The following is a 23,232-nucleotide window of genomic DNA, read 5'->3' as shown; positions in this document are numbered from 1 at the left end:
ACAGCAAAGGTAAGACTATTTCCCGTTTTTAGCTCCGTTAAGCTACGTGTTGTGATGTCTGTGTTTGCTTCCCCTGTCGCTCAGTGATGATACTAATACCTATAGAATCAGTGGAATCTGATATCTTGCTTGTGCAGATCCGATTAGTAATAAAGTATTTCTACCGTGAGTTCTGTGCTAAGCGTGTTAGCATTTTTTCGCTCAGCGCTCATTTAGACGCTTCTAGTGAAAATTGTGTTTTGTTTCGGTAAAAATTGTTCATATCGTCAGTTAGCTGAGTTTCTAACCGTTAAGTGGGTATGACACATGAATAGGTTTTTAAATGTTAAGAAGCCCTAAGACACAGTTTCGTGAAAGAAAAACGGCAGCCCCCGCAAAACGTAAAAAAAAATAAAGATTTAAAAAATGGTATATGAACAAAGGAAGTCGAGGAATAAAGACAAGCAATTTATATTAAATAAAACATCCCAAAAAAAAGGATGTAAAATAACATTAGAAAAATATATATATAAAGTAAAAATGTGCACATTGCACTACAATAAATGGCATGTATATTACAATATATAGAAAGGTTTGAAAGGGTGTATTGTAGATTATAAAGGACTTACGGACACACTCCGGGACGGCCGGCGAAAAGACCCCGGACTCTGAGCAGGACAGAGACTTCGATCCGTTCAGGGTGAAAGTGTCAGGACAGGAGAACACGATCACCTCTCTGTATTCATACTCCTCTTTGACCGGATAGAAGCTGCCGATGGTCGGAGTCTTCGGAGGATGACAGTACATCACTGAAACATTCAATACATGGGAAGAGACGGAGAGTTTCTATGTTACAAACTCAGTAATCACATAGCAGATGCAAATACGCTAGAACATTAGTATATTATCCAGGGGAACCAACTCAGATATCATTTTGCGCCAGCCTCTGAGATCTGGGACCTGATGTTAGTAGTCATTTACAGAGATGGTAAAAGTATCCTTAACTCAAGTAGAAGTACAGATACTCGTGTTTAAAGATATTCTGGTGAAAGTAGAAGTACTGACTAAACTTCTTTACTCAAGTGAAAGTAAAGAGGCTTTGAAATGTACTTCAGTAAAAAGTACCCATAGCTAGCAGCTGTTTTAAAGAGTACCTGACCTCCCTTTATATTAATAGAACAATAATGTCATTGTTAGCTAATGAATGTTTCCATGCTGAACAACGGCAACATGACAACGTTTCCATTGGTCCCTCTTCTTTAGAGAAGACCAGGAAATGATGGATACACGGATCGTGTTCAAATCAATAGGCACGCAATGACTCTAAAGAATAATGATCACGCATCAAACACACATTCAGACTAAAGGAACCAGCTGTTTGGGAAATGAGAGAAGTAGAAAGTACAAGTATTTGAGTTCAACATGTAAGAAGTAGAAAGTACAGGTATTTGAGTTCAACATGTAAGAAGTAGAAAGTACAGGTATTTGAGTTCAACATGTGAGAAGTAGAAAGTACAGGTATTTGAGTTCAACATGTAAGAAGTAGAAAGTACAGGTATTTGTGTTCAACATGTAAGAAGTAGAAAGTACAGGTATTTGAGTTCAACATGTAAGAAGTAGAAAGTACAGGTATTTGGGTTCAACATGTAAGAAGTAGAAAGTATAGGTATTTGTGTTCAATATGTAAGAAGTAGAAAGTACAGGTATTTGAGTTCAACATGTAAGAAGTAGAAAGTACAGGTATTTGTGTTCAATATGTAAGAAGTAGAAAGTACAGGTATTTGAGTTCAACATGTAAGAAGTAGAAAGTACAGGTATTTGAGTTCAACATGTAAGAAGTAGAAAGTACAGGTATTAGAGTTCAACATGTAAGAAGTAGAAAGTACAGGTATTTGTGTTCAACATGTAAGAAGTAGAAAGTACAGGTATTTGTATTCAACATGTAAGAAGTAGAAAGTACAGGTATTTGAGTTCAACATGTAAGAAGTAGAAAGTACAGGTATTTGAGTTCAACATGTAAGAAGTAGAAAGTACAGGTATTTGAGTTCAACATGTAAGAAGTAGAAAGTACAGGTATTTGGGTTCAACATGTAAGAAGTAGAAAGTACAGGTATTTGGGTTCAACATGTAAGAAGTAGAAAGTACAGGTATTTGTGTTCAACATGTAAGAAGTAGAAAGTACAGGTATTTGAGTTCAACATGTAAGAAGTAGAAAGTACAGGTATTTGTGTTCAACATGTAAGAAGTAGAAAGTACAGGTATTTGAGTTCAACATGTAAGAAGTAGAAAGTACAGGTATTTGAGTTCAACATGTAAGAAGTAGAAAGTACAGGTATTTGAGTTCAACATGTAAGAAGTAGAAAGTACAGGTATTTGAGTTCAACATGTAAGAAGTAGAAAGTACAGGTATTTGGGTTCAACATGTAAGAAGTAGAAAGTACAGGTATTTGAGTTCAACATGTAAGAAGTAGAAAGTACAGGTATTTGAGTTCAACATGTAAGAAGTAGAAAGTACAGGTATTTGAGTTCAACATGTGAGAAGTAGAAAGTACAGGTATTTGAGTTCAACATGTGAGAAGTAGAAAGTACAGGTATTTGAGTTCAACATGTGAGAAGTAGAAAGTACAGGTATTTGAGTTCAACATGTAAGAAGTAGAAAGTACAGGTATTTGTGTTCAACATGTGAGAAGTAGAAAGTACAGGTATTTGAGTTCAACATGTAAGAAGTAGAAAGTACAGGTATTTGTGTTCAACATGTAAGAAGTAGAAAGTACAGGTATTTGAGTTCAACATGTAAGAAGTAGAAAGTACAGGTATTTGAGTTCAACATGTGAGAAGTAGAAAGTACAGGTATTTGTGTTCAACATGTAAGAAGTAGAAAGTACAGGTATTTGAGTTCAACATGTAAGAAGTAGAAAGTACAGGTATTTGAGATCAACATGTAAGAAGTAGAAAGTACAGGTATTTGTGTTCAATATGTAAGAAGTAGAAAGTACAGGTATTTGAGTTCAACATGTAAGAAGTAGAAAGTACAGGTATTTGTGTTCAACATGTAAGAAGTAGAAAGTACAGGTATTTGAGTTCAACATGTAAGAAGTAGAAAGTACAGGTATTTGAGTTCAACATGTAAGAAGTAGAAAGTACAGGTATTTGGGTTCAACATGTGAGAAGTAGAAAGTACAGGTATTTGAGTTCAACATGTGAGAAGTAGAAAGTACAGGTATTTGTGTTCAACATGTGAGAAGTAGAAAGTACAGGTATTTGAGTTCAACATATAAGAAGTAGAAAGTACAGGTATTTGAGTTCAACATGTAAGAAGTAGAAAGTACAGGTATTTGTGTTCAACATGTGAGAAGTAGAAAGTACAGGTATTTGAGTTCAACATGTGAGAAGTAGAAAGTACAGGTATTTGTGTTCAACATGTTAGAAGTAGAAAGTACAGGTATTTGAGTTCAACATGTGAGAAGTAGAAAGTACAGGTATTTGGGTTCAACATGTAAGAAGTAGAAAGTACAGGTATTTGTGTTCAACATGTAAGAAGTAGAAAGTACAGGTATTTGTGTTCAACATGTAAGAAGTAGAAAGTACAGGTATTTGTGTTCAACATGTAAGAAGTAGAAAGTACAGGTATTTGAGTTCAACATGTAAGAAGTAGAAAGTACAGGTATTTGTGTTCAACATGTGAGAAGTAGAAAGTACAGGTATTTGAGTTCAACATGTAAGAAGTAGAAAGTACAGGTATTTGTGTTCAACATGTGAGAAGTAGAAAGTACAGGTATTTGGGTTCAACATGTAAGAAGTAGAAAGTACAGGTATTTGTGTTCAACATGTAAGAAGTAGAAAGTACAGGTATTTGAGTTCAACATGTAAGAAGTAGAAAGTACAGGTATTTGTGTTCAACATGTGAGAAGTAGAAAGTACAGGTATTTGGGTTCAACATGTAAGAAGTAGAAAGTACAAGTATTTGAGTTCAACATGTAAGAAGTAGAAAGTACAGGTATTTGAGTTCAACATGTAAGAAGTAGAAAGTACAGGTATTTGAGTTCAACATGTAAGAAGTAGAAAGTACAGGTATTTGTGTTCAACATGTGAGAAGTAGAAAGTACAGGTATTTGAGTTCAACATGTGAGAAGTAGAAAGTACAGGTATTTGTGTTCAACATGTTAGAAGTAGAAAGTACAGGTATTTGAGTTCAACATGTGAGAAGTAGAAAGTACAGGTATTTGGGTTCAACATGTAAGAAGTAGAAAGTACAGGTATTAGAGTTCAACATGTAAGAAGTAGAAAGTACAGGTATTTGTGTTCAACATGTAAGAAGTAGAAAGTACAGGTATTTGAGTTCAACATGTAAGAAGTAGAAAGTACAGGTATTTGAGTTAAACATGTAAGAAGTAGAAAGTACAGGTATTTGAGTTCAACATGTAAGAAGTAGAAAGTACAGGTATTTGAGTTCAACATGTAAGAAGTAGAAAGTACAGGTATTTGAGTTCAACATGTAAGAAGTAGAAAGTACAGGTATTTGGGTTCAACATGTAAGAAGTAGAAAGTACAGGTATTTGGGTTCAACATGTAAGAAGTAGAAAGTACAGGTATTTGTGTTCAACATGTAAGAAGTAGAAAGTACAGGTATTTGAGTTCAACATGTAAGAAGTAGAAAGTACAGGTATTTGTGTTCAACATGTAAGAAGTAGAAAGTACAGGTATTTGAGTTCAACATGTAAGAAGTAGAAAGTACAGGTATTTGAGTTCAACATGTAAGAAGTAGAAAGTACAGGTATTTGAGTTCAACATATAAGAAGTAGAAAGTACAGGTATTTGAGTTCAACATGTAAGAAGTAGAAAGTACAGGTATTTGGGTTCAACATGTAAGAAGTAGAAAGTACAGGTATTTGAGTTCAACATGTAAGAAGTAGAAAGTACAGGTATTTGAGTTCAACATGTAAGAAGTAGAAAGTACAGGTATTTGAGTTCAACATGTGAGAAGTAGAAAGTACAGGTATTTGAGTTCAACATGTGAGAAGTAGAAAGTACAGGTATTTGAGTTCAACATGTGAGAAGTAGAAAGTACAGGTATTTGAGTTCAACATGTAAGAAGTAGAAAGTACAGGTATTTGTGTTCAACATGTGAGAAGTAGAAAGTACAGGTATTTGAGTTCAACATGTAAGAAGTAGAAAGTACAGGTATTTGTGTTCAACATGTAAGAAGTAGAAAGTACAGGTATTTGAGTTCAACATGTAAGAAGTAGAAAGTACAGGTATTTGAGTTCAACATGTGAGAAGTAGAAAGTACAGGTATTTGTGTTCAACATGTAAGAAGTAGAAAGTACAGGTATTTGAGTTCAACATGTAAGAAGTAGAAAGTACAGGTATTTGAGATCAACATGTAAGAAGTAGAAAGTACAGGTATTTGAGATCAACATGTAAGAAGTAGAAAGTACAGGTATTTGTGTTCAATATGTAAGAAGTAGAAAGTACAGGTATTTGTGTTCAACATGTAAGAAGTAGAAAGTACAGGTATTTGAGTTCAACATGTAAGAAGTAGAAAGTACAGGTATTTGAGTTCAACATGTAAGAAGTAGAAAGTACAGGTATTTGAGTTCAACATGTAAGAAGTAGAAAGTACAGGTATTTGGGTTCAACATGTGAGAAGTAGAAAGTACAGGTATTTGAGTTCAACATGTGAGAAGTAGAAAGTACAGGTATTTGTGTTCAACATGTAAGAAGTAGAAAGTACAGGTATTTGAGTTCAACATATAAGAAGTAGAAAGTACAGGTATTTGAGTTCAACATGTAAGAAGTAGAAAGTACAGGTATTTGTGTTCAACATGTGAGAAGTAGAAAGTACAGGTATTTGAGTTCAACATGTGAGAAGTAGAAAGTACAGGTATTTGTGTTCAACATGTTAGAAGTAGAAAGTACAGGTATTTGAGTTCAACATGTGAGAAGTAGAAAGTACAGGTATTTGGGTTCAACATGTAAGAAGTAGAAAGTACAGGTATTTGTGTTCAACATGTAAGAAGTAGAAAGTACAGGTATTTGTGTTCAACATGTAAGAAGTAGAAAGTACAGGTATTTGTGTTCAACATGTAAGAAGTAGAAAGTACAGGTATTTGAGTTCAACATGTAAGAAGTAGAAAGTACAGGTATTTGTGTTCAACATGTGAGAAGTAGAAAGTACAGGTATTTGGGTTCAACATGTAAGAAGTAGAAAGTACAAGTATTTGAGTTCAACATGTAAGAAGTAGAAAGTACAGGTATTTGAGTTCAACATGTAAGAAGTAGAAAGTACAGGTATTTGAGTTCAACATGTAAGAAGTAGAAAGTACAGGTATTTGTGTTCAACATGTGAGAAGTAGAAAGTACAGGTATTTGAGTTCAACATGTGAGAAGTAGAAAGTACAGGTATTTGTGTTCAACATGTTAGAAGTAGAAAGTACAGGTATTTGAGTTCAACATGTGAGAAGTAGAAAGTACAGGTATTTGAGTTCAACATGTGAGAAGTAGAAAGTACAGGTATTTGGGTTCAACATGTAAGAAGTAGAAAGTACAGGTATTTGAGTTCAACATATAAGAAGTAGAAAGTACAGGTATTTGAGTTCAACATGTAAGAAGTAGAAAGTACAGGTATTTGAGTTCAACATGTAAGAAGTAGAAAGTACAGGTATTTGGGTTCAACATGTAAGAAGTAGAAAGTACAGGTATTTGAGTTCAACATGTAAGAAGTAGAAAGTACAGGTATTTGTGTTCAATATGTAAGAAGTAGAAAGTACAGGTATTTGAGTTCAACATGTGAGAAGTAGAAAGTACAGGTATTTGAGTTCAACATGTAAGAAGTAGAAAGTACAGGTATTTGAGTTCAACATGTAAGAAGTAGAAAGTACAGGTATTTGGGTTCAACATGTAAGAAGTAGAAAGTACAGGTATTTGAGTTCAACATATAAGAAGTAGAAAGTACAGGTATTTGTGTTCAAAGTGTAAGAAGTAGAAAGTACAGGTATTTGAGTTCAACATGTAAGAAGTAGAAAGTACAGGTATTTGAGTTCAACATGTAAGAAGTAGAAAGTACAGGTATTTGAGTTCAACATGTAAGAAGTAGAAAGTACAGGTATTTGTGTTCAACATGTTAGAAGTAGAAAGTACAGGTATTTTGAGTTCAACATGTAAGAAGTAGAAAGTACAGGTATTTGAGTTCAACATGTGAGAAGTAGAAAGTACAGGTATTTGTGTTCAACATGTGAGAAGTAGAAAGTACAGGTATTTGAGTTCAACATGTGAGAAGTAGAAAGTACAGGTATTTGTGTTCAACATGTAAGAAGTAGAAAGTACAGGTATTTGGGTTCAACATGTAAGAAGTAGAAAGTACAGGTATTTGAGTTCAACATATAAGAAGTAGAAAGTACAGGTATTTGAGTTCAACATGTAAGAAGTAGAAAGTACAGGTATTTGTGTTCAACATGTGAGAAGTAGAAAGTACAGGTATTTGAGTTCAACATGTGAGAAGTAGAAAGTACAGGTATTTGAGTTCAACATGTGAGAAGTAGAAAGTACAGGTATTTGGGTTCAACATGTAAGAAGTAGAAAGTACAGGTATTTGTGTTCAACATGTAAGAAGTAGAAAGTACAGGTATTTGTGTTCAACATGTAAGAAGTAGAAAGTACAGGTATTTGTGTTCAACATGTAAGAAGTAGAAAGTACAGGTATTTGAGTTCAACATGTAAGAAGTAGAAAGTACAGGTATTTGAGTTCAACATGTGAGAAGTAGAAAGTACAGGTATTTGTGTTCAACATGTGAGAAGTAGAAAGTACAGGTATGTGAGTTCAACATGAGAGAAGTAGAAAGTACAGGTATTTGAGTTCAACATGTGAGAAGTAGAAAGTACAGGTATTTGTGTTCAACATGTGAGAAGTAGAAAGTACAGGTATTTGAGTTCAACATGTAAGAAGTAGAAAGTACAGGTATTTGAGTTCAACATGTAAGAAGTAGAAAGTACAGGTATTTGAGTTCAACATGTAAGAAGTAGAAAGTACAGGTATTTGTGTTCAACATGTGAGAAGTAGAAAGTACAGGTATTTGTGTTCAACATGTGAGAAGTAGAAAGTACAGGTATTTGAGTTCAACATGTGAGAAGTAGAAAGTACAGGTATTTGAGTTCAACATGAGAGAAGTAGAAAGTACAGGTATTTGTGTTCAACATGTGAGAAGTAGAAAGTACAGGTATTTGTGTTCAACATGTGAGAAGTAGAAAGTACAGGTATGTGAGTTCAACATGAGAGAAGTAGAAAGTACAGGTATTTGAGTTCAACATGTGAGAAGTAGAAAGTACAGGTATTTGTGTTCAACATGTGAGAAGTAGAAAGTACAGGTATTTGAGTTCAACATGTAAGAAGTAGAAAGTACAGGTATTTGAGTTCAACATGTAAGAAGTAGAAAGTACAGGTATTTGAGTTCAACATGTAAGAAGTAGAAAGTACAGGTATTTGTGTTCAACATGTGAGAAGTAGAAAGTACAGGTATTTGTGTTCAACATGTGAGAAGTAGAAAGTACAGGTATGTGAGTTCAACATGTGAGAAGTAGAAAGTACAGGTATTTGAGTTCAACATGAGAGAAGTAGAAAGTACAGGTATTTGAGTTCAACATGTGAGAAGTAGAAAGTACAGGTATTTGTGTTCAACATGTGAGAAGTAGAAAGTACAGGTATTTGAGTTCAACATGTAAGAAGTAGAAAGTACAGGTATTTGTGTTCAACATGTAAGAAGTAGAAAGTACAGGTATTTGAGTTCAACATGTAAGAAGTAGAAAGTACAGGTATTTGAGTTCAACATGTAAGAAGTAGAAAGTACAGGTATTTGAGTTCAACATGTAAGAAGTAGAAAGTACAGGTATTTGAGTTCAACATGTGAGAAGTAGAAAGTACAGGTATTTGTGTTCAACATGTGAGAAGTAGAAAGTACAGGTATGTGAGTTCAACATGAGAGAAGTAGAAAGTACAGGTATTTGAGTTCAACATGTGAGAAGTAGAAAGTACAGGTATTTGAGTTCAACATGTGAGAAGTAGAAAGTACAGGTATTTGAGTTCAACATGTAAGAAGTAGAAAGTACAGGTATTTGTGTTCAACATGTGAGAAGTAGAAAGTACAGGTATTTGAGTTCAACATGTAAGAAGTAGAAAGTACAGGTATTTGAGTTCAACATGTAAGAAGTAGAAAGTACAGGTATTTGAGTTCAACATGTGAGAAGTAGAAAGTACAGGTATTTGTGTTCAACATGTAAGAAGTAGAAAGTACAGGTATTTGGGTTCAACATGTGAGAAGTAGAAAGTACAGGTATTTGAGTTCAACATGAGAGAAGTAGAAAGTACAGGTATTTGTGTTCAACATGTAAGAAGTAGAAAGTACAGGTATTTGTGTTCAACATGTAAGAAGTAGAAAGTACAGGTATTTGAGTTCAACATGTGAGAAGTAGAAAGTACAGGTATTTGAGTTCAACATGTAAGAAGTAGAAAGTACAGGTATTTGAGTTCAACATGTAAGAAGTAGAAAGTACAGGTATTTGTGTTCAACATGTAAGAAGTAGAAAGTACAGGTATTTGAGTTCAACATGTAAGAAGTAGAAAGTACAGGTATTTGAGTTCAACATGTAAGAAGTAGAAAGTACAGGTATTTGAGTTCAACATGTGAGAAGTAGAAAGTACAGGTATTTGTGTTCAACATGTGAGAAGTAGAAAGTACAGGTATTTGTGTTCAACGTGTAAGAAGTAGAAAGTACAGGTATTTGTGTTCAACATGTAAGAAGTAGAAAGTACAGGTATTTGAGTTCAACATGTAAGAAGTAGAAAGTACAGGTATTTGTGTTCAACATGTAAGAAGTAGAAAGTACAGGTATTTGAGTTCAACATGTGAGAAGTAGAAAGTACAGGTATTTGAGTTCAACATGTAAGAAGTAGAAAGTACAGGTATTTGTGTTCAAAGTGTAAGAAGTAGAAAGTACAGGTATTTGTGTTCAACATGTAAGAAGTAGAAAGTACAGGTATTTGAGTTCAACATGTGAGAAGTAGAAAGTACAGGTATTTGAGTTCAACATGTAAGAAGTAGAGAGTACAGGTATTTGTGTTAAACATGTAAGAAGTAGAAAGTACAGGTATTTGAGTTCAACATGTAAGAAGTAGAAAGTACAGGTATTTGAGTTCAACATGTAAGAAGTAGAAAGTACAGGTATTTGTGTTCAACATGTAAGAAGTAGAAAGTACAGGTATTTGTGTTCAACATGTAAGAAGTAGAAAGTACAGGTATTTGGGTTCAACATGTAAGAAGTAGAAAGTACAGGTATTTGAGTTAAACATGTAAGAAGTAGAAAGTACAGGTATTTGAGTTCAACATGTAAGAAGTAGAAAGTACAGGTATTTGGGTTCAACATGTAAGAAGTAGAAAGTACAGGTATTTGAGTTAAACATGTAAGAAGTAGAAAGTACAGGTATTTGAGTTCAACATGTAAGAAGTAGAAAGTACAGGTATTTGTGTTCAACATGTGAGAAGTAGAAAGTACAGGTATTTGAGTTCAACATGTAAGAAGTAGAAAGTACAGGTATTTGGGTTCAACATGTAAGAAGTAGAAAGTACAGGTATTTGAGTTCAACATGTAAGAAGTAGAAAGTACAGGTATTTGTGTTCAACATGAGAGAAGTAGAAAGTACAGGTATTTATGTTCAACATGTAAGAAGTAGAAAGTACAGGTATTTGTGTTCAACATGTAAGAAGTAGAAAGTACAGGTATTTGTGTTCAACATGTAAGAAGTAGAAAGTACAGGTATTTGTGTTCAACATGTAAGAAGTAGAAAGTACAGGTATTTGTGTTCAACATGTAAGAAGTAGAAAGTACAGGTATTTGTGTTCAACATGTAAGAAGTAGAAAGTACAGGTATTTGTGTTCAACATGAGAGAAGTAGAAAGTACAGGTATTTGTGTTCAACATGTGAGAAGTAGAAAGTACAGGTATTTGTGTTCAACATGTGAGAAGTAGAAAGTACAGGTATTTGGGTTCAACATGTAAGAAGTAGAAAGTACAGGTATTTGAGTTCAACATGTAAGAAGTAGAAAGTACAGGTATTTGAGTTCAACATGTGAGAAGTAGAAAGTACAGGTATTTGAGTTCAACATGTAAGAAGTAGAAAGTACAGGTATTTGAGTTCAACATGTAAGAAGTAGAAAGTACAGGTATTTGTGTTCAACATGTGAGAAGTAGAAAGTACAGGTATTTGAGTTCAACATGTAAGAAGTAGAAAGTACAGGTATTTGTGTTCAACATGTAAGAAGTAGAAAGTACAGGTATTTGGGTTCAACATGTAAGAAGTAGAAAGTACAGGTATTTGAGTTCAACATGTAAGAAGTAGAAAGTACAGGTATTTGAGTTCAACATGTAAGAAGTAGAAAGTACAGGTATTTGTGTTCAACATGTAAGAAGTAGAAAGTACAGGTATTTGAGTTCAACATGTGAGAAGTAGAAAGTACAGGTATTTGTGTTCAACATGTGAGAAGTAGAAAGTACAGGTATTTGAGTTCAACATGTAAGAAGTAGAAAGTACAGGTATTTGTGTTCAACATGTAAGAAGTAGAAAGTACAGGTATTTGGGTTCAACATGTAAGAAGTAGAAAGTACAGGTATTTGAGTTCAACATGTAAGAAGTAGAAAGTACAGGTATTTGAGTTCAACATGTGAGAAGTAGAAAGTACAGGTATTTGAGTTCAACATGTAAGAAGTAGAAAGTACAGGTATTTGAGTTCAACATGTAAGAAGTAGAAAGTACAGGTATTTGTGTTCAACATGTGAGAAGTAGAAAGTACAGGTATTTGAGTTCAACATGTAAGAAGTAGAAAGTACAGGTATTTGTGTTCAACATGTAAGAAGTAGAAAGTACAGGTATTTGGGTTCAACATGTGAGAAGTAGAAAGTACAGGTATTTGTGTTCAACATGTAAGAAGTAGAAAGTACAGGTATTTGTGTTCAACGTAAGAAGTAGAAAGTACAGGTATTTGTGTTCAACATGTAAGAAGTAGAAAGTACAGGTATTTGAGTTCAACATGTAAGAAGTAGAAAGTACAGGTATTTGTGTTCAACATGTAAGAAGTAGAAAGTACAGGTATTTGAGTTCAACATGTAAGAAGTAGAAAGTACAGGTATTTGAGTTCAACATGTAAGAAGTAGAAAGTACAGGTATTTGTGTTCAACATGTAAGAAGTAGAAAGTACAGGTATTTGAGTTCAACATGTGAGAAGTAGAAAGTACAGGTATTTGTGTTCAACATGTGAGAAGTAGAAAGTACAGGTATTTGAGTTCAACATGTAAGAAGTAGAAAGTACAGGTATTTGTGTTCAACATGTAAGAAGTAGAAAGTACAGGTATTTGGGTTCAACATGTAAGAAGTAGAAAGTACAGGTATTTGGGTTCAACATGTAAGAAGTAGAAAGTACAGGTATTTGAGTTCAACATGAGAGAAGTAGAAAGTACAGGTATTTGAGTTCAACATGCAAGAAGTAGAAAGTACAGGTATTTGAGTTCAACATGTAAGAAGTAGAAAGTACAGGTATTTGAGTTCAACATGTAAGAAGTAGAAAGTACAGGTATTTGTGTTCAACATGTAAGAAGTAGAAAGTACAGGTATTTGGGTTCAACATGTAAGAAGTAGAAAGTACAGGTATTTGGGTTCAACATGTAAGAAGTAGAAAGTACAGGTATTTGGGTTCAACATGTAAGAAGTCAAAGTAAAAAGTGGTCAGAAAAATAAGTAGCGGAGTAAAGTACTGATACCAGAAACATGTACTTAAGTACAGTAACAAAGTATTTGTACTTCCCCCTCTGGTAGTTTATTATAGATGTATGAACACACAGACTCACCTTCACACACAGGCGGCCGGCCCATCCAGCCCTCGTTGCCACAAAGGATATTCGGATTTCCAACCAAATTGTAACTAATTAGAGAAATAAGAAAAAAAACGTATTTGTTTTTGAGCAGATGTTCTTCCTTTGACCTGTTAAGCCTGGAGCCTGTTTTTCAGGTCTCGAAAATGACGTTCCCAGGACAAATGACAATATCTTCACTTCTAAAAGGGGTACATTAATAATCTTTGTTCTCAAAGCAATGATAAACCTGTGAGTTGGATGTAGAAAAGTCAGAATCAATATAGATGTTTTTTATGTTCAGATTGAACACAGTAAAAAAAATGTAAATTATAGTGTCTGTCCAAAAATAAAACATTTCTTATAGTGAAAACTAACCTTGGATGATGGTGAGGTAGACTAAAAGCTTTAGGAATCCAAACTATAACATGTAATAAGTACCCTGTATCAAGATTGATGCAAAACAAGTGACATTTGACCTTTTTAGAGAGGTTTAGCACAACAAAAAACCTTCTGGGGTCATTTTGAGTGGATTTGCCGTTTCTCTGGAACCCATTGGTCGATTTTGATGATTGACATCTCTTTTGAACCGTTAGAGCCAATAGAATCGAAGGGGAAGTTCCACACACACACGTTACCATTGAGGAGTGAGAGCTATGCGCACGCAGTTTGCCCAAAGCGAAACCTATCTTACGCTCTGAAATCTGAAACCTAGGCTCAAACTAGTAAATATGAGGATGGATTATCAGGAATAATTTCAAAGTGACAGACACATTGGATTAACCTATAGATTACCTTCAGCAGCGTTGTTATCATTGTAATGCCATTGAACACGACTTTTGATCAGAATAACAGCAAAGGGTAAGACAATTTGGCCGTGTTTCCTCCCTAAAGCTACATTGTGTGATGTCTGTGTTCGCTTCCCCTGTCGCGGGTTCTGATCGCTCAGTGATGATACTTATACTTCTGTGGAATCTCATTTTGCTAATCGATATCTTGTTTGTGCAGATCCGATAAGTAATAAGGGTATTTTATCGTGAGTTCTGTGCTGAGTGTGTTCAGGGCTCATTTAGACGCTTCTTGTGAGACTTGTGTTTTGTTTCGGTAAAAATGGTTCGTATCGTCTGATAGCGGAGTTTCTTCCCGTTAGGTGGGTATGACACATTCATAGGTTTTTAAATGTGAAGAAGCCCTGAGACACAACAAAAACAGGTTAACAACCCTGAACACTCAGAGAGCATATTGTGCTTAACCTCTACCTGTTGCATTCCAATTATAATTAAAATGAACAATGTGTACACGTGTGTCATCTATGTCTAAATAAGGCGGGACGACAAAAAAACTCATATCACGGCCTTTTCCAAATTAGAACGGCATCACGGTATTTATTTATGGTTCAATGATTTAAATGTATTTGCATTTAAAGGTTTTGTCCCCACAAAGAAACCCCTGATCAGTGCATGAAACGGCTGCAACACGCTAACTTTGCGTACAACACAACAACAACAACAACAACAGCAATCTCCAGTTCTTCAGAATCAGGTTTATCTCCAGATAGGTTGACACGTACGAGGAGTTTGACTTGATGTCGTGGTGCATACATCAAAGTAAAAACTGTTTATAAAACACAGTTAGAGAACTATTTTACGAAAACTATAATAACATAAAAACATATAGCAGTATTTACATTGAAATGGAATTGGAATAAAATGTAAAATATTCAGCGTGCATCTGCAGCCTCACATGTTCTGCTGCTACGCTTGGCGCTGTCCCCCAGCATGCATTTCAACGGTGCGACAGTGAAAGGAGTCCCCAGAGGACTCCTTTCACTTAAGAAATCATTCAAAGTGACACATTGGATTAACCTATGGATTAACTTCAGCAGCGTTTATCGTTTGAATGCCATTGAAGACCAGTTTTGACCAGACTACCACACAGGTGAGCCATGTTAGCGTTTTTGGCTACCTAGCGCCATATGTTTTTATGTCTGTTCTTGTTATTATCTCCACGAGTTCGTATAATTGAGTGATAATGAGGGTACCCATCGATTCTGTGTCCCCTCACGATGTGAAACGATGGGTTGGATGTGCAGCAAAGATAAATAATAAGGTTTAGTGAGTGAATCTCGGTGCAGTCATCTGTTAGCATTTTTCGCTCGTTGCTAATTCAGAGGCTCAGCGTTAGCTGATCTAAATGATCAGTTAGATGAGTTTCTTTCCGTTACATGGATATAAAACATTCATAGTTTATTAAATGAACATGCCCTCAGACACTGTTTCCTGCAAGATGTTGCAGGAGGCCCCCGGAACCGGGGTCTCGAGCCGGTTCATCAAACTTACCCCACCTTTAAGTTTCCTGTGTTTATATTTTTTATTGAAATAGTAGGTTGGTAGTAAGTTATTCTCTATATTTTATTCTGTGCGTTCCTTACATACTCTGCTGTTCATATGTATATATTTAGTGTCTATTTGTCCTTTACTTTTGTATTTTATTATAGTTTTGACTCATGTGCAAAGCCTTGTAAACTTGCTGCTAGAACAACACAATTGTCATGTTAGGGATAAGATGAAAATATATCTAATTTTTGTATTTTAATGACATTTTAACTTGTGCATCGCTTCTCAACATCTAATCATCCTATGTATATATTTGTTGAGTAGTACGTTGGTCTATTATATTCCAATGTATTCTGTATGCTATAGATCAGTGACCATCAACTGGTGGCCCGCGGGCCACATCCGGCCCGCCAGACATTCTCATCCGGCCCGCACGGCGGGAGTGACTGTGGCGTTGGCGGAGTGGTTAGTGCGTTTGCCCCCCACTCAAAATCGCTGGCCCCCGAAAGTGTCTCTTGGAATAGTTTTGGCCCTCGGACCCCTGATAGACCCCTGCTCATCTTTTGTGGATTTTATATATTTTTATTTTATTTATTAATAAACCTTGGCTCAGTTTTTATGGGTGTGTGACTCACCCAGGTTTGCAGGTGACCGTCAGTTTGTCTCCGAACTCATTCCCTTGAGAATAATCCACGTTTCCATTTGGCACGTCTTCAAAAGCGCCACATTGCTTCCCTTAAAAAACAACAGAAAAAACCCTTAGGATTAAATTCATCCCTTAAACATTTCTGGATATCTGTGTTTCAGAGTGTAAGAATACTCTGTTACAGTAAAAGTCCTGCATTCAGAATGTTCCTCAAGTAAAAGTAGAAGTACTCAGATCTTGTACTTGAGTAAAAGTAGAAGTACTCAGATCTTGTACTTGAGTAAAAGTAGAAGTACTCAGATCTTGATCTTGAGTAAAACTAGAAGTACTCAGATCTTGTACTTGAGTAAAAGTAGAAGTACTCAGATCTTGTACTTGAGTAAAAGTAGAAGTACTCAGATCTTGTACTTGAGTAAAAGTAGAAGTACTCAGATCTTGTACTTGAGTAAAAGTAGAAGTACTCAGGTCTTGATCTTGAGTAAAACTAGAAGTACTCAGATCTTGTACTTGAGTAAAAGTAGAAGTACTCAGATCTTGTACTTGACTAAAAGTAGAAGTACTCAGATCTTGTACTTGAGTAAAAGTAGAAGTACTCAGATCTTGTACTTGAGTAAAAGTAGAAGTACTCAGGTCTTGATCTTGAGTAAAAGTAGAAGTACTCAGATCTTGTACTAGAGTAAAAGTAGAAGTACTCAGATCTTGTACTTGAATAAAAGTAGAAGTACTCAGATCTTGATCTTGAGTAAAAGTAGAAGTACTCAGATCTTGTACTTGAGTAAAAGTAGAAGTACCAGAGTGTAGGAATACTCTGTTACAGTAAAAATCCTGCATTCAAAATGTTCCTCAAGTGAAAGTAGAAAAGTACTCTCATCAACATATAGTGAAAGACAGTAAAAGTAGTCGTTGTGCAGATTGGTCCATTTCAGAATAATATATATATATGTTTTATAATGATTGATCATGAAAGTGTTCTCAAAGCTGGTGAAGGTGCAGCTAGTTTGAATGGCTTTGTATACTGCAGGGTAGCTGGTGGATTTACTCCAGGTGGAACTAAAGTCTGATTCAACACTTGATTAGATTTCACATCATTCATCCACATCCACATCTGTGTAACTAAAGGTATACCATGTACCTCTGAACTGTAGAGCAGTAGAAGTACACCATGAACCTCTGAACTGTAGAGGAGTAGAAGTACACCATGTACCTCTGAACTGTAGAGGAGTAGAAGTACACCATGAACCTCTGAACTGTAGAGGAGTAGAAGTACACCATGTACCTCTGAACTGTAGAGCAGTAGAAGTACACCATGTACCTCTGAACTGTAGTGGAGTAGAAGTACACCATGTACCTCTGAACTGTAGTGGAGTAGAAGTACACCATGTACCTCTGAACTGTAGTGGAGTAGAAGTACACCATGAACCTCTGAACTGTAGAGGAGTAGAAGTACACCATGTACCTCTGAACTGTAGTGGAGTAGAAGTACACCATGAACCTCTGAACTGTAGAGGAGTAGAAGTACACCATGTACCTCTGAACTGTAGAGCAGTAGAAGTACACCATGTACCTCTGAACTGTAGTGCAGTAGAAGTACACCATGTACCTCTGAACTGTAGAGCAGTAGAAGTACACCATGTACCTCTGATCTGTAGTGGTGTAGAAGTACACCATGTACCTCTGAACTGTAGTGCAGTAGAAGTACACCATGTACCTCTGAACTGTAGAGCAGTAGAAGTACACCATGTACCTCTGATCTGTAGAGGAGGGAAAGTACACCATGTACCTCTGAACTGTAGTGGTGTAGAAGTACACCATGTACCTCTGAACTGTAGTGCAGTAGAAGTACACCATGTACCTCTGAACTGTAGAGGAGGGAAAGTACACCATGTACCTCTGATCTGTAGTGCAGTAGAAGTACACCATGTACCTCTGATCTGTAGAGCAGTAGAAGTACACCATGTACCTCTGAACTGTAGTGGTGTAGAAGTACACCATGTACCTCTGAACTGTAGTGGAGTAGAAGTACACCATGTACCTCTGAACTGTAGTGGAGTAGAAGTACACCATGTACCTCTGAACTGTAGTGGAGTAGAAGTACACCATGTTCCTCTGAACTGTAGTGGAGGAAAAGTACACCATGTACCTCTGAACTGTAGTGCAGTAGAAGTACACCATGTACCTCTGAACTGTAGTGGAGTAGAAGTACACCATGTACCTCTGAACTGTAGTGCAGTAGAAGTACACCATGTACCTCTGAACTGTAGAGGAGGGAAAGTACACCATGTACCTCTGAACTGTAGTGGTGTAGAAGTACACCATGTACCTCTGAACTGTAGAGGAGGGAAAGTACACCATGTACCTCTGAACTGTAGTGGTGTAGAAGTACACCATGTACCTCTGAACTGTAGTGCAGTAGAAGTACACCATGTAACTCTGAACTGTAGAGGAGGGAAAGTACACCATGTACCTCTGATCTGTAGTGCAGTAGAAGTACACCATGTACCTCTGATCTGTAGTGCAGTAGAAGTACACCATGTACCTCTGATCTGTAGAGCAGTAGAAGTACACCATGTACCTCTGAACTGTAGTGCAGTAGAAGTACACCATGTACCTCTGAACTGTAGAGGAGGGAAAGTACACCATGTACCTCTGATCTGTAGTGCAGTAGAAGTACACCATGTACCTCTGAACTGTAGTGGTGTAGAAGTACACCATGTACCTCTGAACTGTAGAGGAGGGAAAGTACACCATGTACCTCTGATCTGTAGAGCAGTAGAAGTACACCATGTACCTCTGAACTGTAGTGGTGTAGAAGTACACCATGTACCTCTGAACTGTAGAGGAGGGAAAGTACACCATGTACCTCTGAACTGTAGTGGTGTAGAAGTACACCATGTAACTCTGAACTGTAGAGGAGGGAAAGTACATCATGTACCTCTGATCTGTAGAGCAGTAGAAGTACACCATGTACCTCTGAACTGTAGTGGTGTAGAAGTACACCATGTACCTCTGAACTGTAGTGGAGTAGAAGTACACCATGTACCTCTGAACTGTAGTGGAGTAGAAGTACACCATGTACCTCTGAACTGTAGAGGAGTATAAGTACACCATGTACCTCTGAACTGTAGTGGAGTAGAAGTACACCATGTACCTCTGAACTGTAGTGGAGGAAAAGTACACCATGTACCTCTGAACTGTAGAGGAGTAGAAGTACACCATGTACCTCTGAACTGTAGTGGAGGAAAAGTACACCATGTACCTCTGAACTGTAGAGGAGTAGAAGTACACCATGTACCTCTGAACTGTAGTGGAGTAGAAGTACACCATGTACCTCTGAACTGTAGTGCAGTAGAAGTACACCATGTACCTCTGAACTGTAGTGGTGTAGAAGTACACCATGTACCTCTGAACTGTAGTGGAGGAAAAGTACACCATGTACCTCTGAACTGTAGAGGAGTAGAAGTACACCATGTACCTCTGAACTGTAGTGGAGTAGAAGTACACCATGTACCTCTGAACTGTAGTGCAGTAGAAGTACACCATGTACCTCTGAACTGTAGAGGAGGGAAAGTACACCATGTACCTCTGAACTGTAGAGGAGGGAAAGTACACCATGTACCTCTGAACTGTAGTGGTGTAGAAGTACACCATGTACCTCTGAACTGTAGAGGAGGGAAAGTACACCATGTACCTCTGATCTGTAGAGCAGTAGAAGTACATCATGTACCTCTGATCTGTAGTGCAGTAGAAGTACACCATGTACCTCTGATCTGTAGAGCAGTAGAAGTACACCATGTACCTCTGAACTGTAGTGGTGTAGAAGTACACCATGTACCTCTGAACTGTAGTGGAGTAGAAGTACACCATGTACCTCTGAACTGTAGAGGAGGGAAAGTACACCATGTACCTCTGATCTGTAGTGCAGTAGAAGTACACCATGTACCTCTGATCTGTAGAGCAGTAGAAGTACACCATGTACCTCTGAACTGTAGTGGAGTAGAAGTACACCATGTACCTCTGAACTGTAGTGGAGTAGAAGTACACCATGTACCTCTGAACTGTAGTGCAGTAGAAGTACACCATGTACCTCTGATCTGTAGAGCAGTAGAAGTACACCATGTACCTCTGAACTGTAGAGGAGTAGAAGTACAGCATGTACCTCTGAACTGTAGTGGAGTAGAAGTACACCATGTACCTCTGAACTGTAGTGGAGTAGAAGTACACCATGTACCTCTGAACTGTAGTGGAGTAGAAGTACACCATGTACCTCTGAACTGTAGAGGAGTAGAAGTACACCATGTACCTCTGAACTGTAGTGGAGTAGAAGTACTCCATGTACCTCTGAACTGTAGAGCAGTAGAAGTACACCATGTTCCTCTGAACTGTAGTGGAGTAGAAGTACACCATGTACCTCTAAACTGTAGTGGAGTAGAAGTACACCATGTACCTCTGAACTGTAGAGGAGAAGAAGTACACCATGTACCTCTGAACTGTAGTGGAGTAGAAGTACACCATGTACCTCTGAACTGTAGAGCAGTAGAAGTACAGCATGTACCTCTGAACTGTAGTGCAGTAGAAGTACACCATGTACCTCTGAACTGTAGAGGAGAAGAAGTACACCATGTACCTCTGAACTGTAGTGCAGTAGAAGTACACCATGTACCTCTGAACTGTAGAGGAGAAGAAGTACACCATGTACCTCTGAACTGTAGAGCAGTAGAAGTACACCATGTACCTCTGAACTGTAGTGCAGTAGAAGTACACCATGTACCTCTGATCTGTAGTGGTGTAGAAGTACACCATGTACCTCTGAACTGTAGTGGTGTAGAAGTACACCATGTACCTCTGAACTGTAGTGCAGTAGAAGTACACCATGTACCTCTGAACTGTAGAGGTGTAGAAGTACACCATGTACCTCTGAACTGTAGAGGAGTAGAAGTACAGCATGTACCTCTGAACTGTAGAGCAGTAGAAGTACAGCATGTACCTCTGAACTGTAGTGCAGTAGAAGTACACCATGTACCTCTGAACTGTAGTGCAGTAGAAGTACACCATGTACCTCTGAACTGTAGTGCAGTAGAAGTACACCATGTACCTCTGAACTGTAGAGCAGTAGAAGTACACCATGTACCTCTGAACTGTAGAGGAGTAGAAGTACAGCATGTACCTCTGAACTGTAGAGCAGTAGAAGTACACCATGTACCTCTGAACTGTAGAGGAGTAGAAGTACACCATGTACCTCTGAACTGTAGAGGAGTAGAAGTACACCATGTACCTCTGAACTGTAGAGGAGTAGAAGTACAGCATGTACCTCTGAACTGTAGAGCAGTAGAAGTACAGCATGTACCTCTGAACTGTAGTGCAGTAGAAGTACACCATGTACCTCTGAACTGTAGAGCAGTAGAAGTACACCATGTACCTCTGAACTGTAGAGCAGTAGAAGTACACCATGTACCTCTGAACTGTAGTGCAGTAGAAGTACACCATGTACCTCTGAACTGTAGTGCAGTAGAAGTACACCATGTACCTCTGAACTGTAGAGCAGTAGAAGTACACCATGTACCTCTGAACTGTAGTGGAGTAGAAGTACACCATGTACCACTGAACTGTAGTGGAGTAGAAGTACACCATGTACCACTGAACTGTAGTGGAGTAGAAGTACACCATGTACCACTGAACTGTAGTGGAGTAGAAGTACACCATGTACCTCTGAACTGTAGTGGAGTAGAAGTACACCATGTACCTCTGAACTGTAGTGGAGTAGAAGTACACCATGCACCTCTGAACTGTAGAGCAGTAGAAGTACACCATGTACCTCTGAACAGTAGTGAGTAGAAGTACACCATGTACCACTGAACTGTAGTGGAGTAGAAGTACACCATGTACCTCTGAACTGTAGTGGAGTAGAAGTACACCATGTACCTCTGAACTGTAGAGCAGTAGAAGTACACCATGTACCTCTGAACTGTAGTGCAGTAGAAGTACACCATGTACCTCTGAACTGAAGTGAGTAGAAGTACACCATGTACCTCTGAACTGAAGTGAGTAGAAGTACACCATGTACCTCTGAACTGTAGTGCAGTAGAAGTACACCATGTACCTCTGAACTGTAGTGCAGTAGAAGTACACCATGTACCTCTGAACTGAAGTGAGTAGAAGTACACCATGTACCTCTGAACTGAAGTGAGTAGAAGTACACCATGTACCTCTGAACTGTAGTGGAGTAGAAGTACACCATGTACCTCTGAACTGTAGTGGAGTAGAAGTACACCATGTACCTCTGAACTGTAGAGGAGTAGAAGTACACCATGTACCTCTGAACTGTAGTGCAGTAGAAGTACACCATGTACCTCTGAACTGTAGTGCAGTAGAAGTACACCATGTACCTCTGAACTGTAGTGGAGTAGAAGTACACCATGTACCTCTGAACTGTAGTGCAGTAGAAGTACACCATGTACCTCTGAACTGTAGTGCAGTAGAAGTACACCATGTACCTCTGAACTGAAGTGAGTAGAAGTACACCATGTACCTCTGAACTGAAGTGAGTAGAAGTACATCATGTACCTCTGAACTGTAGTGCAGTAGAAGTACACCATGTACCTCTGAACTGTAGTGGAGTAGAAGTACACCATGTACCTCTGAACTGTAGTGCAGTAGAAGTACACCATGTACCTCTGAACTGTAGTGGAGTAGAAGTACACCATGTACCTCTGAACTGTAGAGGAGTAGAAGTACACCATGTACCTCTGAACTGTAGTGCAGTAGAAGTACACCATGTACCTCTGAACTGTAGTGGAGTAGAAGTACACCATGTACCTCTGAACTGTAGTGCAGTAGAAGTACACCATGTACCTCTGAACTGTAGTGGAGTAGAAGTACAACATGTACCTCTGAACTGTAGAGGAGTAGAAGTACACCATGCACCTCTGAACTGTAGTGAGTAGAAGTACACCATGTACCTCTGAACTGTAGTGAGTAGAAGTACACCATGTACCTCTGAACTGTAGAGGAGTAGAAGTACACCATGTACCTCTGAACTGTAGAGGAGTAGAAGTACACCATGTACCTCTGAACTGTAGAGAGTAGAAGTACACCATGTACCTCTGAACTGCAGTAGAAGTACACCATGTACCTCTGAACTGTAGTGAGTAGAAGTACACCATGTACCTCTGAACTGCAGTAGAAGTACACCATGTACCTCTGGACTGTAGTGCAGTAGAAGTACACCAGCCATGCACCTCTGAACTGTAGTGAGTAGAAGTACACCATGTACCTCTGAACTGTAGTGCAGTAGAAGTCCAACATGTACCTCTGAACTGTAGTGCAGTAGAAGTACACCATGTACCTCTGAACTGTAGTGGAGTAGAAGTACACCATGTA

General features: G+C 37.6%; 1 protein-coding gene across 8 annotated transcripts in view; it reads right to left on the bottom strand.

Moving 5' to 3' along the window:
• Positions 1-23,232, bottom strand: part of LOC117553660 (membrane cofactor protein-like) — a gene marked incomplete at its 3' end in the record, with an annotated part of 51,996 nt that overhangs the window by 16,100 nt on the left and 12,664 nt on the right. For all 8 annotated transcript variants that reach the window (XM_034227669.1, XM_034227666.1, XM_034227668.1 and 5 more), the window contains 3 exon segments: positions 609-788; positions 12,871-12,944; positions 15,845-15,944. In XM_034227669.1, coding sequence (XP_034083560.1) covers positions 609-788; positions 12,871-12,944; positions 15,845-15,944 — 354 coding nt within the window.

Source organism: Gymnodraco acuticeps, unplaced genomic scaffold (genome assembly GCF_902827175.1).
Source record: "Gymnodraco acuticeps unplaced genomic scaffold, fGymAcu1.1, whole genome shotgun sequence".
Taxonomy (NCBI): domain Eukaryota; kingdom Metazoa; phylum Chordata; class Actinopteri; order Perciformes; family Bathydraconidae; genus Gymnodraco; species Gymnodraco acuticeps.
Note: the sequence above shows the minus strand (reverse complement) of the source record. Positions and strands in the feature narration are given on the sequence as shown.